Below are 16,832 nucleotides of genomic sequence, written 5' to 3'. Positions count from 1 at the left end.
AAAGCAGATCTGCTTCAAACAGAAAAGAGGCTTGTTCTCCATAAGGCTTTAATACTGTCTTCCTGCAGTCTACCTGCACTGTGGCTCAAAGTACCAATCCAGGAACTGAAACTGGAAAAAAAACACCTCAGTCCTCATTAATTTAATCATAAGACATCAGTTTTCTAGGCACTGTGGAAGTGTCCTGGTGTCCTGCAAGTGCTAGACTTTCCAGTTTCTCTTAAGTAAGACACGTCTAAATAGTAAAAGTTTAAAGCCTTTTCAAATTTGCTGTAGAAACATCTGGACACAGCTCAGTTCCTAGGAGAGGAATAAATTAAAAGAACCTTGAGTGGATCTTTCTTCAAAGGTTTAAGTTCCTCTTAACATGCACTTTCTAAACATTTAAGTATTTTACAGTAATTAACAGAAACCATATTCTTTTAACTTCAGTGCATAAGGTTTACTAGAAATCTGACACATTTCCAGACTAGTTCTAGGTACCACACATTTCTAGATGTGCACTAAGAAAAAATGTGGTGTTTTTTCTAGGGCTATGAAAAGGACCACTTACAAAATTCCACCTTTCTCTACCCATTCAACCAGGCATTAACTGAGCTGCCCCTGAGCAGCCTGCAGGGAGGGAGGGACTCTCCAGGCTCGGGATGTTCAGTGAGCAGCACCCTACAGCCACCCTGTTAACTTGACAGCACAGAGAGCAAAGCTCACCTTGACATCCAAGTTTTCATTTAATCAAGCAATCCTTCAGTTGTGAATCAGAGTATATTGCCTGACAGGTCACATGCTCCTGGCTGATCCATTTTTAGAGGAAGTTAGGGTCTTTATTGCAAGATAGTCTGAATGCCAACAAAAACAGATGGAGAGCAGTTCTAAACAATCTTTCTGGCTGTGCTCAAAACTACTGTGCATCAAAACTACAGGATCAGGAGGTATCAACAAAGCCATGAGAAAGGAAACAGAAAGTGTTTAGATAAATAGGATAGCAGAGATAACAGGACACAAAGCCCCAAACCAGGTTCCAAAGACACACATGCTAACAAAAAACACAAATCGGAAGAATCAGTATTTTCATCAGTTAACAAATTAGTATGTCACAGACTTAAGGTTTTGCATGACAAATTAGTGTAGGAAAAAGGTAAGTTTATACATTTAAACTCTACCAGCTAAAAAAATGCATTTATTACTTGAGTGATGCTCCATCAAGTTTACAGGCCAGTTTAGAAAATTTATAAGCTGACATATTGAAAAGCAACCTCTCTGTCCACCTTAGAAAGGTTAATTGTTATTCACTTGCAAGTGAACGGTTTCCAACCTCTTTATTTATGAAGAGTTTTGGAGCACTGTGTGAGATGCTGCCAAGAACAGAAGTTCATCAGAAACACATCAATCTCAAATGACTGACATCCTTGAAATGCTCTGATCACTTGAAACAAACAATCCTCTGAACTGTGTAGTCTGTCTGCTGGGCAACACAAAAGTGCTCAGGACTAATAATAAGCGATCCAAACCTTCTTCACCCCAGCTGTCTTCAGCACCTGGGCTGGCAAAGACACAGAGAATATCTCCCTTGCAAGTTGTTTCTAGGAATGTTCTGCAGCAGTTCAGCTGGATTCCAGTGCTGGTGAACAGGTTTCTCACTGTGAGATCTCAAAGCATTCCAGAACTAAGAACTAGTTTGAATATTTTTATCCCAAGGAACAAAGTTACTGTGACATTACTGAACAAAACCTCAAACCTGGCAATCAAGCTGACTCCAAACTGTGCTTCCTGTAACCAGGACACCTTAACTGTGCTCACCATCCTTTCCATTTTCCATCTCATCCTGGATTCTGGGTAAAGTGCCATCATTTGGGGTATCATGTTCAGCATCAGGGCACTCACTTTATATAATCACTGAGTATTTTGATTTTACTGAATGGGCTTAGAAGTTCAGCAGCTGGCAAAGTTAACACTGTACAACTGCATCAAGTGGAGCCTTTCCAAAGGAGCAAGGGAAATGAAATGTGTATAGGAAGTTGTTTGCAGAGGCAAGGATTGTTATGTATAAAATTTGGTTTTGTTAGGGACACAAGACAGGTTAAACAGATTGTAACCACTACATAAACAAATGGCTCTGTAGCTACTCATAAGAGCAACAGATAATACTACCTCTGGGTCTGCCATTGCTGCCAGGGGACTAAAGTGAGACTCCAAGTCCGCCAAAATAACTCTCTGTGATTTTCTGTAATTTTCCATGTTTGAGGTATTTTTAAGGCGAACTGACGTTTTGTAAAATGAAAAACCTTCAAAGAGTCAAAAAAACTCCTGATATACTTTGGTGATAAATAAACTGTCTTAAGCCTTGGTTTTGGAGTGTGTGAATTACATAACATGTTTATTTCTGGATTTTTCTTGATATTTTTTGTATAAGCAAATGTAAGGGAAAGCCTAAGATGACAATAAAGCTGAAAACTTCAAGCTTGTGATATTCCCTGACAAATTCACTTTTCAACTGTTATATTCAATAAAATGTTCCCTTAAACAGATTACAGAACAAGAGATTTGACATTACACTTTCCCACAGTGACAGTTTTAACATAACTATTACATCTTGCATCAGAGAACAACCTGTTTATCCCTTCTTCAATCAATCCCCACACATTAACTTTAACAATGAGCAGAAGCAGGCACACTTTTACCATCACTCAGATGATCCTGACTGAATAGTCCAGACAGGTTAAAAAGCCCCAAAGGAAACAACTCTTCTACCTCAGAGCACAATGCAATTGTGTTGATTTTAGATGTTTTTTTTGTTTGGTTGGTTTTTTCTTCTTTTTTTTTTTTTTTTTTTTTTTTTTTTTTAATTAAAACACTCTGTATAATTACTCTTCTAGAAAAATGATGAGCAAATTTACATCACACCAAATTCTATTTCCTTATATTTTTATGGTTTCAGGACTTGTGTAATCATCTTCATTTAAAAAAAAAAAAAAAAAAAAAAGTAACCAAGGTTAAAATTGTGCTTTAATTCTATGCATCTGGATTTATCTAATAGTTTAAAAAATGTTTTTAACATCCTGATATGTGTTAAGGGTTGTGGGTTACAGTAATAACAATACTAGTGGGGATAAGGATGCTATTAGGATAAAGCTTATTGGTATAAAATTGAAAAACAAAACCTTAAATAATTTCAAGGTCCTATTGTGATGGCAGATATGGGAAATAGGACAGCAATACATTAAGCAGATATAAAAAATGGAAAACTGAAAAACCAGAACGTTGAAACAGAAGTTTCCCAAATACAAACACACTAGAAAGCCCAGAGGCTGTAAATAAAGCAGCTCAGATTAAAGCCTTTAATTCTTTTATCATAAAATTTCTTTGGAATGTTGTAATGCAACAGTTACTCTGACACAATGGAACAGGCAGGCTGAGAAGAGGTGGCTTGTGTCCTCTTATAGAAACAAAAAGTCAGTGAATGACCATCATTTAACAAATTTCAGAAAGCCTAGAAATTATTAGAAATGAGAAAGGTGACATAAGCCATACCACTGTAACTGGTAAAAATTAATAAATAAATACTGTCTATACATCAATTCTACACTTTCTAGGAGTCATAAAGTTACCTGACCAAGAGACAGATTAAAATTCTGCTCTAAAGCTTCCTGAACTGTATCTCTCACATAGCAAGAGATGTAACATAAATGTTTCTATATTATTTGAAGCGAAAAAAAACTCCGATGTTACAGAGGTGCGAATATCCCAAAAGTTTAAAGAAGGCTCAAAACACTGACTGGGTTGCCAGTGTCTGACAAACAAAAAAATCAACTAGGTTTTCAACTACTTTACATTGATAAAGATCTCTGACCAAATTTTTATTAGGATTGTCCAGCAGAGTGAGAATGAAGAGCCAGAGGTGTTCTACCTTTCCTATTAAAGTAACAGGACAACTTGTTTGTTTTCTAAGCAGGTTAACACAAACGCGCAGAAACGACACTAGGCCTCACTACCAGGCGAGGAGAGGGGCAGGTTTCTGACAGACTGGGTTCTCCAGCGCTCTGTCCCCAGCAGATCCCACCTTTCCATGAATCCCCAGCTCCCTTGGGAAGAAGCCGCACCGCGGGCCCCGCGCCAGGGCGGGGGGCAAGTCCCGCAGCCGGGGCGCCTGCCGTGTCATTTACAGCGCACCCACACACCCTGCCATTAACTCCGCTTCGCCTTTAATCAGTTCCACAGCCTCTTACGTGCTCCTGGATGCGGAGCGGTCGCTCCTGAACAAAGGGGGGCGAGAGAGGATTGGGGAATCCCTTTTCCCCCGCAGGTGCGCGGCCCCCGAACCCTCCCGTTACCCCGCAGCACCCACCGCTTCCCTCCCAGCCCCGGGCGAGGCGGCCGGGCCCGGCTTTTTCCCCAGCTCGGCTTTTCCCAACGCGGCCTCCCCTTGGCCCCCCGGGCTCGGCTCGTCCCACCCGCGTCCCCCCGGCCCCGGCTCCGCCCGGTGCGGGCCGCCAGCGCCGCTTCCGGAGCCGGGCCCGGCCCTCGGCCTCCATTTTGGGCCGAGTGCGGAGCTCACCTGCATGCCGGGCACTTGCACCGCCACCGGCGAGTGGGCCATGGCGGGCTAAGGCGGCCGGCCGGGCGGGCACCGCCCGCTGCTCTCCCCGATCTCGGCCTCTTTTTCTCCTCCTGGGCGGCGGCGGCGGCGGCGGGGCCTGGAAGGACAAAGCGGCGGAGGGAGGCGGCGGCTTCAGCGCGGGCCGCGCTCCCTCCTTTCCCTTCCCTTCCCTTCCCTCCCCGCCCCGCCCTGCCCTGCCCTGCCCGCCGCCGGCTGCTCACCTGGCGGCGGCGGGGCCGCGCTGCGCCAAGGGCGGGCGGGGGTCGCTACGGGCGCTGTCCCCTGCCCGCCGGGCTGCCCGCGGCGGCCCTGCCCATGCCCCGCTCCCCGGTCCCGGCGCGGGGGCGGCTGCTCGGGGCCCCCCCGGGGTGGCGGCTCTCGGCGCGGCCGGGGCTGGCTCAGAGCGCCATGTCGGGCTCCGGCTGCAGGCGGCGGCTGCTCCTTGTGCGGCGGCTGCTGCTGCTTCCGTCTCGGGCCCGGCCTGGCGGGCGGAGCCGCCGCACGGCCCCGGCGTCACGGCTGCTCCCTCCTCCCGCCCGAGAGGGCCGGGCCCGGCACGGCGGAGGGAGGGGCCCCGCGGAGCCCTCGGTGTGAGCGAGCCCCGGGATGGGGAATGTGGGGGCCCGCGCTGTCGCGGAATCGCCAATAAATAGGTTTGGAAAGACCTCTGAGGTCATGGAGTTCAGCCTATGGCCCAACAACGGCGTGTTAACCGCCGTGCCACGGTCAGTCTTTCCTTAAAAACCTCCAGGAGCGGTGACTCCACCACCTCCCCGGGCTGCCTGTTCCACTCTCTAAACCACCCTTTCTGTGAAGAAATTCTTTCTGAAGTTCAACCTAAACCTCCCCTGCTACAGCTAAGACCTTATCCCCTTGTCCTGTGCTGGTTTCCCGGGAGAAGGGCCTGACACCCTCCGGGCACAGCCTCCTGTCGGGGAACAACAAGGCCCTCCCTGAGTGTCCTTTCCCCAGGCCAAACACCCCCAGAGAGCTCCTCCAGACCCTTCCCCAGCTCCTTTGCCCTTCTCTGGACTCGTTCCAGCACCTCAATATCCTTTCCTAAATTAAGGAGCCCAGAACTGGACACAGCACTCAAGTGCCCAGTGGCAATGCCAAGCCCTCATGGGGTCCCTCCTGCACAGTCACAGCGCTGCTCCCTGACCCCACAGCCAACACCCCATCACCTCTGCCTCCTGCACCCCCGAGGCACAGGGCAGTAACAGGATACAAACCACTGAGGGAATATTTGGTGGGGTTTACTTGCTTTTGTGACAAAAGCGGTGATGTCTTCTTCTCTCAGGAGAGCTCCTGGCGGCCTGCTGTAAGTGGTGAGGGCAGGTCCAGTTTTGGCTTTGGAGGGTCAGCTCCCTGTTTGGGGTGGTTGGATCCTTCTTGGCTCACCAGGAGGGTTCCCCCCTCCTTTTCCAGCTCTCCCTGGGTTGCTGCAGGGCTGTCCCAACACAAAACCTCTGTCCTGCTTTCCTGCTGAGGTGGGCTGCCCCCGACATTCTGCCAGGGCCTGGAGAGGGGAAAATAACAGTGTCTCGAAGTGACTTTTTCCCCATTCATGCATGAGTCACGCATTAGTGCGTGTGATTCACGTTCCTATACATGTAAGGTTTGCCACTTACTCAAGCAAAGCTCAAATTGACATCTCTCGAGGCACTGGTCTTCCCAGCAGCCCTTTAAAACGAGAGTATAGAAATCACATGGATCCATCACAAATATCCTCATGGGTATGTGCTTCCTGAAATTCAGCTTCCCTGAAATTCGTAGGTTTCTAGGTCTAAAAGCCAAGAAAAAGTAAGGTAAGCTGGAGGTGTTGGATTGCTGGCCATTCCAGAGCTGAGAGGGTGGGTCCCTTCAGAAAGGATGTGACAGCAGGCAGTCTCTGTCCTGAGGGACTCACAGGAATGTTGCACTGTGGCGAGAAACACAAAACACCTCTGTTTGAGGTAAGGTTGTGTTAAAACAGCCTGAAGACAAGCATTTCAAAGTTAGGCAGTCTTTCCATCCTTAACTCACTGTGGTTTGAACCAAAAAACAAACAGTAATGTTTGTTAAGGACAGGCTTGTGGATCATGGTGGAATATTTTTTTTCCAACTTGCCAGTTCGTTAAGCCTTTACTGTTACTAAAATATTTACTTTCTTCTGCACCTTTTTTTTTAAAAATAGCATGACTTTAAAAGGCTTCTGTGTGATAGTTATACAGCTAAGTTACTTATGAGCCTACCTGGAGTTAATTTTAATGTGTGGAATGTTTAAAGTAAGTATTTTCTGAAAGTTGGTATCATATACTTAAATTTAAAAATGTTTTCCATTAATAAACCCCTGGGAAGAAATGGGGATTTCTACTGACAAAAAGCTTTCTTAATTATATCCAGTGGTTCAGCAAATAAATGAATGAATATTCACTCATGATAATTCTGAATCCTGCCTGACTCAAATATATCTAAATCACTTCTCCTTCTACCTTTTAATAATCTTTAGAAAATAAGCCCTAAAAAAATCCTGACAAATGAAATAGGATGATTTTTATTTCATGCTGCTGCTGCATTGCAGAACTGCTGCTCCTCTTCTGGTTCTAAGACTTTGCTTTTCTGTTTCTATTCATAAATTACCTTGATTTTTCTCTTGATGTTATACATATTTTCTTCCTGTTTACTTTGTACCAGAGAATACTAATTGCTAATCCATTCTTCCTATTTTGGGGCCATATGCTGAGACTTCTGGCCTTTTATGCCTTTCTGACTTCCATGCAGCTTAATATAACATGAAAGGGATTGTAGCAGACTTATTTAAGAGAGTTCTACTCCTGTTCTTGCAGGACAACTGTGAAGCACGTGATAAGGTCCCCAGAAATTATATCTGTAGCTGTCTCCCATGCATGGCAGGCTGACCAAAAGAAAAGTGCAGTAACAAAAACATAAAGAAAAACATCCTGTGAAAAGGCAGGTCAGAAAGCCCGGGAATGACAAGGTGAGCAAAGCCAGGGAGAAAAATCTGTCAGGGAATCTTAAGTAATCAGCTGGTCATGCAATGACTGAATCATTGAGCCCGGCTGTGAAGTGAGGTAGACTGGCACCACAGCATCTAAGAAAAGGGCTGTAATATTGTGTTCCCCTCTGTAATTAGCAAATTCTAGTTTGTGCTTTTAGAAAGACAGGTGGTCAGTTGCTGATATTGCTCTATGAAAGATCTTCCCTGCTCCTTCACAGCCTGCACTTTAAATACCTGGCGCTGCTGTTTTCCAAGACTTAAAATGTGTCTATAATTCACTCAGAACAGCTCCCAGGGCCTCACAGTAGTGATGTGACCCAAGTCAGACCTTCAACTGTTTCATGTTTTTTAACTACTATTTTTGTGTTGCTGGTGTGAAAATATAATTATTTTTACATCAGAAGACTGCAGGGAGCTATCAAAACCATGGAGCTTTTGCAGAGTGCCTACACCATGTTAGTTGCTTTAGACCTACCACAAAAAAAATGTAAAAATGTCTCTTAAACTTCCAAACATCAATTATTAAATGAAATTAATTAAAGTGCTGAGCAGAAAAATACTGCATTTTACAGACTCCAAGGACTCCTGATAGTGATGTCATGGGGAGGGAACAGGTGTCTGATCTGGTTCTAGCAGAGCTGGTGCCAGCTTGGCACCTTTCTTTTAATACAAGCAGTACAGCTAAAAGTTATCCCATAAAAGCAGAATACAGCATCCCAAACCAGTAACTGTGAATGCCTTTCCTGTTTTTAAGTCTGAAACACCTTGCCAAAGATGTTGTGGAAGATGAAAGTTGATTGGAATTGGGGGAAAAAAGAACCACATATTTATTTTATTAATGAGAACATCAGGGATGTCAAAGGAAGAATCAAAATTATTTTGTAAGCACATAATTTCTCAATTATTTGATGTAAATCAGTCTCTGATTCATGGGCATTAGGGAAATCACTTTGTCTTCAAGGCAACTTATTTAGGACCTTCAGAATTTCCAGTGCTGCCACTAGAAGCTGCTGATACTCACTAACATGGAAGACAAATATAGTCCTTGTCAATGCCTTATTATGCCTCATTGACATCTCTGTATCCAATAAATAATTTATAATTATAGAACCTTGCAGCTGGACTAGAAACCATACTGTAGTAGATTCAGTTCTGCTCACTGCTTTCATTCCCATACCCAGAATACATCTTGTCTCCCCTCATTCTCTACTATTCTCAGTATCCCACCTTCCTGGGAGCCTCTGCAGCTCTGGGTTCCCCCAGAGGAGGCAGGTCAGTTGTTCTGTAGGACACCAAGTACATGGAGCTCCTCCAGCACAAATGGATTATTTAGATAATTCAGCTGCCAAAATGTGCCAGTGCCAACCAAGTGTTAAAAAACTGAGGTTTTCATGTAATATAGCAAAACCGTGCATTTTCTCCAAGAGATGACAATGGCACATACTTGACCATTGACCTTGAGGGAGGAGTATGACGCTCTACATCCTCCCTCAGAAGCAAAGGGAGCAAAATGATATTTCTTAGCAGAGCAAAAATGATACATCTTCTTGCAATCTTCCTCTTAGGAATGCCTGAACTATTTTTTAATTGACACTTCCTGTACTTTTGAGGAAAATAATCAGGGTGAGGTAAATACCTAGGATGGAAGAGATGGGTAAATGATGCTGGTTCACCATGTCCTTCAATGTAAATACTAAAGGTCATTAAATCAAACAAGCAGATGCCAACTTCAAAACAAACGAAAGAAGGCACTTCTTCACACAGGGTACAATTAAACTGGTGAACTATTTGCTACAAGCCTAAAGTGACTGGACAATTTCATGGAAGAAAAAAAAAAAACAAACCCTGACACTAGGCAATACTGTTCATAAAACTAGCACCTCTGGTTGAAGAATTAGGTGAGCTGCAAATCCCCTCAGGCAAGCACTGCCCCTGCTCACTCCATTCTCATCCACCTCCCCAGCCTCTTCCACTGGCTCCAGTCAGAGATGAGATACTGTGATGGATGGGCTTTGTTCTTGCATGATTGGCTTGTTCCATGCAGAAGTTTCAGCCTGGAGGGTTAAAATTTGGCCAAAGTACTCAGCTGAGATTAGAGGAACTGCCCTGCAATGATAGGCAGAACTACTTGCTAACAGGACTAGTAGACACAGTGCCCTTGCTACTAGATGAGTCTGTAGCACAGGAATTTTGCACTGACATAATCTTTAATTTTCCATAACAGGGAAAAAAAATCAGTGAGTTGTCTTTATGAGGTTTTTATCACTAAGCTGATAGTGCATGTGTATTGTACCAGTCTGCTGAATGGTGAGTCACTATGTTCCTAAGGATTATGATAAATTTAATCATAAGTTCACAAGTTCACAAGTTCGAGGGCAATTTTTCCACCTTCAACACAAAAGATCCGTGTGCCAGTTAACTTTTTATTTCAATACAATATTTGGCTTAAAGAAGATGATCTTCTGTAGGATAGTTCTGTGCTTTCAAGATTGTAAGATTGTGAGATGAGTGAGATGGAGCTACTGTTTTGTTTTTGACCTCTTTATTACAGATATACTCTATTTACACTTCCATCTCTAAAATAAATCACACATCTCTAAATACACTCATACACAGAAACACACATAATATGTATTTATAGGTAATGGTATCCAATTCAGTAGTTTAATATCATGAAACATTGTTCTCAAATTATTGTTCTCATATATTCTTCCCCATTTGCAAAATGTATCTTGTAATATATAAATTTCTAAATAATATAATTTTTTTCTAAATAACTCTTCCCTGCTCTAATTTCCTCCCCAAAGCAGGAAACCAGAATTTCAGCAAAGCTTGCGCTCTTGGAATACCAAAAATAGTTTGCTCACAACAGTGGAAAGGGTGAAGGAAGTGAGAGGCCCTGCCAGTGGGCAAACAAAGCACCAGCCCCAGCAGCACAGTGTCTACATAGCCAGTCCAACCTTTTTTTTCCCTAATTTTTTTTTTAGTAAAATGCATACGGTATTTATAGAATTAAAAACATTTCTATATAAGGGAACAGCAAGAAGCTGGTTCTGGTGGAATTCCTACACTAGCAAAGCACCCCTTCCAAAGAGGCTGACAGCCCTGGGCAGAACTCTGGGCAGGATATTTGCAAGGGCATGTTGCTCTGCCAGCACCAAAAAAACAGTGGATAGAAAGACGGACAAAACGGGTTAAAGAAGAGAGAAGAAAGAGAAAAAAAGAGGTGATTTAAAAAATATACCAATTGAAAAAAAAAGGAAGGAAAGGGTAAAGGAGAAGGAAATATAAACAAAATCAGGAAGAAGTAATTATCTCAACTTGATAATTCTCACATGGAATTACTGTACTAAAGGAAGGGATTTCCTTACCTTTCCTACCACATCTTCAATATTTTTTGGTGCCTGGTTTCTGTTGCTCTCAAGAAGATGGTCTGTTCCCCTCAGCCTCCAGCTAAGCTGATCCACGTGTACAACAAGGCAGCAATGGTCTGATGGAGGCAACTGAGAGGGGAAGAAGAGGGGTATTAAGTGCTAGGGAGCACTAGCTCTGACAGGGAGACTGCTTTTGCCCAGCCTTGCCAGGCTTCCAGCACCAAAACAGAGCCACACAAACACAGACACGTGTGTGTGCACAAACACGTGAATGCAGACACACACACATCCTCAGTGCATGTCCCCAGAGCTTCAGCCATCCTTCCTCAGAGGCCGGGGCCATCAGCTTGCTTTATGCTGCTCTGCCCCTTGCCTCTCAAGCATGCTGCCCTCCTCACTGGCTGCAGCCACAACGCCTGCCTGTTGGGCCCTGACAGAGCACTTGGCTCCCGGGAAGAAGTATTCACACACGATGGCAGATCGAGAGAAGAGTTGAAAAGGAATCAAAGCCATCTCTATTGAAATAAACATCTGCTCTGCGTTCAGTATCATGGCAACAGGGCTCACAAAATGCACGGGCAGCCCTCCAAGGGCTCCTGGCACATCACAGCTATCAGTACCTGCTGAAAACAGGCTGATGGAGCGGTCATGGCACAGTGGGGAGCACAGACTGGGACACTCAGAAGAGAAAACTTTGGTCAAAGCCAGAAATAACTTTATGGTTCCCTTGGAGGAATACAGCTCAGAAAGCCCTTGCCCCTGCAGTGATGCTGGCAGCTAGGAAGAAACGGTGGCACCACAGTCCCCTCCATGCAGCTGAGACACCTGCTCATCACCTCAGCCTGCAGTTTCTTCCCAGTTGCCCCACTGCAGGCAGAGGAAGAAAGCATCCCACTGCAGTGGGAAAACATTTGTCCCTGGAAACCATTCAGGGAGATGTGTATTTGATGGATCTCAGTTTACATGCAGTTCACCGAGGAGTGGTCAGAATAGGCAGAGACACGTTGCCTTTGCCTCTACCCACAAGTTCCACCCAGACAAACTGTGACATTATATGTAATCCTCTCTTTTTTGCTTTCCATTCCCATGTCCCTGCAGAGGCAGCACTGTGAGACAACATTGATCTGAGTCCAAACGAGGCAGTGACAGTCACAGCCAGTGCCTCTGAGCGCTGCATTTGTTATGTCTATCCTTTGCCTTTACTGATGGTGTCTTAGCAGGGGAAAGACCACAGTTTGGGTCATGGAGACTTGCCTGAACCTCCAATTGGAACTTAGTAATGATAGCAAGAGGTCTTTTAAATGAATGATGTGTGTGTGGTTGAGCGAGGAATCAATGTGAAGAGACAGTCTGATAATACCACTTTACTGAGCTTCTTAGAGCAGAAATACACATGAAATGCAGGAACCTGATACCTTCCTGCAAGAGGGAACAGAGGGATTTTTGTCTCCAGTCCAATTTACCCAAATTCCCCTCAGAGCACTAAGTGACAAACATGGCCTTTACTAAGAGCTTCAAAGGGAAATTGTTATTTGCATAAGAGACATACTCAGTTCAGTTGGTTGTTAAAAGGGAGCTTGAACAAGAGGAGAGAATGGAACAAATCTCTTGGAAAAATGTCCAAAAGCCACTGGATTGTGGGAAATGAGACTCAACATCTGTGTCCCAGTTGGGCTGTCACTCACGAACAGCAAGCACGCAGCTTTGTGTGAACTGCTAGAAGTCACAGATGGTGGCTCTTGGGTGAAAAAAATCAGGAGATTCTCAATACTTCAGCAAGGACAGTAGGGAGGAGGGGGGTCAATCTGAGGTTGGGATGAGGAGTTGAGAGCTTTGTGAATTTTACAGCAAGACAGGGTAAAAGAATGACGGAGAGGAAAAAGAAACACAGGGCTAGCAGAAAATCCTGCTAGGTTTTCATCTCTCTTTGAATATGTAAATGGGGTGATCTGAAAATTTTCCTGGCTTCAGAATTCTTGTTTCCAGGAAATGAACCCTCAAGCAATGCAGCAAACCAACCCAACTGCCATCACAGCTGTGACTAGCCAGGGGGCAAATGGGGTGACAATAAGGTGGCAGGTCTTAGTCCCAGACCAGCAATCAGACTGGTACAGGCAGAGCCTGATAGGTGAAACAAAACTCTGGGTAAGGGCCAGAGTTTGGGTGAATGGGTGAGATGAAGGCACCAGCATGGTGATTGTGTGGATCTAAGTGCAGTGTGTTCAATGACAGAGGTACAGAGGTTGCAGCAAGGAAGGGAAATTTCCACAACAGTCACTGTTCTGCCGGCTAAGAGCAACCAAAGAGCAGATGACTCATGAGTACACATCTCCCCTGGCTGCTTTTGGAACTCTCCTCTATCTGGTCCAACTGCTATGTACACTTATCCCTTGTGCTGATGAGGAAGTCAGATGTAAACATGTGGATCAAGGCCAGCAAGGCTACTGGAGAGACTGTAAATGCCATGATGGTGACAATGTGACCTGTGTGCTAGAAGGCTGCATCTATAAAACACACAATGGGTGGTGAATCCTTCACGTGTGCTAGTGCTTGGTCACCTTTGCATCCAAGAAAGTGGGTGTATTTTTCAGAGAAACATAAATAACCGTGTACCACCATCAGCAACCAAATGTGGATCAGCAAACTCAGCCCAGAAAACTGCCCCTACCAAGGTTAAAGTAGGGGGAGGGTATGAGTGAGAGAGGGATGAAGGAAAGGGGAAGCTTCACAGACCCTATTACCTTTCACTGCTAACGAGCTGCTGAATACTTGGGCCACTGGTTCCCCCTTGCTCAATGTGTGAATGAGGAACGGTAGCAAAATAATCTACCAGAAAGTGCAAAAGGATCCATCCTCAGGAGATGTGTCAAGAATGTGCTCCAGAGCCTGATCTTCCTGCTGAGTTTGATGAGGAAAAATGTTTACTAGACTGACTGAGATACTAATGGGGGTCAGGGGATAAATGGGAGAAGAGGGAAACAAAGAAGTCAGTACAGCAGGGGACAGATGACCTTTCATAAGAGGGAAGTGAGGAAAGCTTGTTTATGAGCTGCTGCCAGGAAGTCCTATGACTAACCTTATTTCACACACCGATTTTATGGACCAAAGTTATATTTGTAGGAGGCAGGATAAAATGCATAACCAAGCTGTGAAGAGGTGGGCTCACCCTTCCTTTGGAAGGTTACAGCACTCTGAAGGCTCTCCTGCTCTGAGAGCATCCCACCAGAGGAAGGCTTTGCCTTTGCAGCAGAGACTGTTGCCTGGGGGCCCAGGAGCAGATTTTGTAACCCTAGGGAGGAAAAAAACTGCAGCAAAGCTGTGTATTCTTGCAAAAAGAGCAATTCTTTTTGCAATTCAGAGAGAGCAAATTTGACATGCTGTAGTTTTGCACTATGCTGGTCTGATTGCTCCTGTGCAGCACAAGAGGGCATCTCTTCCCATTTTCTCTCTCCTCCACCTGTCCTCTCCTCTTTGCACACAAAGAAAAGCAAGACTTTGTGTTTCTACAGCTTCAGCGACAACTTATGGATCATATACGAAAAGTAGAGAATGCACAGGAGTGTTCTCTAATAGAACTTTCCACTTTGAATCCATATTGCAACATGGACTGATGACCAGAGATGATCTGGAAGTTTGTGCAAGTCAAACAGGATGGACACGAAACATAGAATCACCATAAAATTCCTGTGCTCATGGCAGGGACAGTTAAGGAGGATGCTGACAGACTTTGAAAAGATAAAGAGGAGAAGGAAGGCCCAAGGGCAACAGTGCCAATGCAGAAAGATTGTAACAAAGTAACTTGGCTTGACTTGGTTAAACATCAACTCACAGATAAGAGGAATAAGCCAGGCTCCTGAAAGGGCTTGCACAAGCCAAAAGGATGAACTGTTTGGTTAGGCCATATAGGCGTGTGTAACAAAAGTAAAAAAAAAACCAAACAAACAAACAAATGAAGTGATTTTTCACAAACAGGCTATATAAGAGGAAAAATGTTGCAGTGCCAGGAGGTACTAGCCTGGGCTGGAGGGTCCTGTGAGTGAAACAAGGTGCAAGTGGTTTCTGAGCTCTGTCACTGCTGTGTGCCCATGCCACCTGCACCTGTGCATCTGACAAGGATGCTGTCAGGGTGAGCCAGCATTCTCAAATGTCCCTGCTGCCCCATATCCAGTCACCGATAAGAGAGAACCCTGCAAAGTGCTCTTCCTCCTCTGCAAGCGCCTGAGGCAAGATGGGTCACCAATCTGCGAGTGAAAGGTCAGAAGGGCAAGTAACACACCCAGACTGGCCCAGCCTGGTGCCAGTCTGCAGAGGCTTGTGCTTCAGCTGATTCCCAGGGCCCATGAACTGCTCAGAGGCAGCACCAAGCCCTGAGAAACAGGCCCAGCCACCAGATACTTGGCCTTGTGCCCCTATGGATTAGGTGGGTCCCTCCTCACTAGTTTATTATCCTACATATCTTCTCTGGCATGTCTTCCAGTGATGCAATTTGGTGATTTATGGCTGCTCGGAGGGATTTATTACTGGCTTCTGGCTGGCTTCTCCCAACCCAATGAGCAGATTTTGAACTTCCTGCTGTTGGCAAGTCATACTGCCACAGGGATGGACAAATAACATGGTTATGTTTTGAGCTGTAGTGCTTTCCTTCCACTTCTCCCTGAGGTGATGGGCAAAGGCAGTGGGAACCTGCTTTACTCTGATGTATGGCTGTAGAGGGAGCAGGTACACAGCCAGCAGCAGTGGATGGCCCCTGGCAGAGATGCGCATCATGACATTGCACTGCAGGAACTGTGGATTTGCAATTGCCAGAGCACTGGGCTCCCTCAGGCCAAGTCCCAGTGGCCCCTGTGCCCATATCCCTCCCACCCCTTCTGTTCCTGGCACAGGCAGTGTCACCAGGACCCCATCACATCCAGATTACACAGAGCTCCTGCAGCCTTTTTGTATGGTGGCATTCACCTCCTGGCTAATTACAGCTGGAGTAGATTGAAGACTCTCCTGGTGCCTCCCCAGTGTATCCTGCTTCCCACCCATCTCCCTGTTCCCACCATGGCTCTGCACAGCCCTGATCATTCTGTGCTGTTACATTGCAGCAGGGTCGGTGCAGAACCTCACCTGCAGCTGCAGTGCTTCCCCTGGATTTCCCCAGCACTCTGAACAGGGGTTTCTGCAGGTGGTTTCTGTAGGTGCTTTGCTGTGTTCCAGAGGTGCCTGTGTAAGTGGATCCCATTTAATTCACGTTTTCGGTCTCAGGTCTAGCAATTTGCTTCCCTCCACCTGCCCATACTGAAACTACTGCAGCATGCAAGTACCTGAATTCTGGAGGATTTTATTCCATCCATCACTGCTGTGGTTCTACATCAAAATGAAACAATGCTCTTATGCACATATGCACATATTCATGTGCATGGCCTGCAGACCCTTCTTTACATTACCATGATAAACACCCTGATGTGTCCTACAGCACAGCTTCCTCAGCCTTTTGGTTTTGTCCCAGTTACTCCCCCAGCCTGGAATTTTTCCCCAGGAGGGACCTGAAGAGCAGGCTACAGTACAGAAAGACCCCATGTGGTTTCTCTGGGGTCCAACATAGGTGACCCTTTGCCCTGGACTGGTTTTTGAGAGCTACCTACAGGGATGTCGTGTGCAGACCTGGATGCACATCTCCCTGCCCAGGACAGAGGTGATGCCCAGCTGGTCCTTGGCTCAGTTCATGCCCCTGGCACATGCCAGTGGGGAGGATTACATCTTCCTTCCCTGCTGGATCCCTGATACTCCCCGGGTATCTAAGAATAGGGGCCCTTGAAGGAGCTCGTTCAACCTGCTCCTATTTTCTCACACCAGTGAGATGGCAGGGAGGAGGAGG

At 45.5% G+C, this 16,832-nt stretch overlaps 1 protein-coding gene across 2 annotated transcripts in view; it reads right to left on the bottom strand.

The window, feature by feature from the left end:
* STK26 (serine/threonine kinase 26) overlaps nt 1-4,962 on the bottom strand; it is a gene marked incomplete at its 3' end in the record, with an annotated part of 30,783 nt that extends 25,821 nt beyond the window's left edge. Inside the window, exons 1-2 of one of the 2 annotated variants that reach the window (XM_083883537.1) lie at nt 4,816-4,962; nt 4,553-4,691 (exon numbers count right to left, since the gene is read on the bottom strand). In XM_083883537.1, coding sequence (XP_083739663.1) covers nt 4,553-4,594 — 42 coding nt within the window. In that variant the 5' untranslated portion in view covers nt 4,595-4,691; nt 4,816-4,962. The remainder of the gene's footprint in view (nt 1-4,552; nt 4,692-4,815) is intronic. The other variant, XM_083883536.1, reaches the window with a different exon arrangement.
* Between the last annotated feature and the right edge of the window lie 11,870 nt (nt 4,963-16,832).

This window comes from Zosterops lateralis (assembly GCF_965231275.1).
Source record: "Zosterops lateralis genome assembly, chromosome: Z".
NCBI classification, from domain to species: domain Eukaryota; kingdom Metazoa; phylum Chordata; class Aves; order Passeriformes; family Zosteropidae; genus Zosterops; species Zosterops lateralis.
This window is presented reverse-complemented; position numbering and strand designations above follow the sequence as displayed.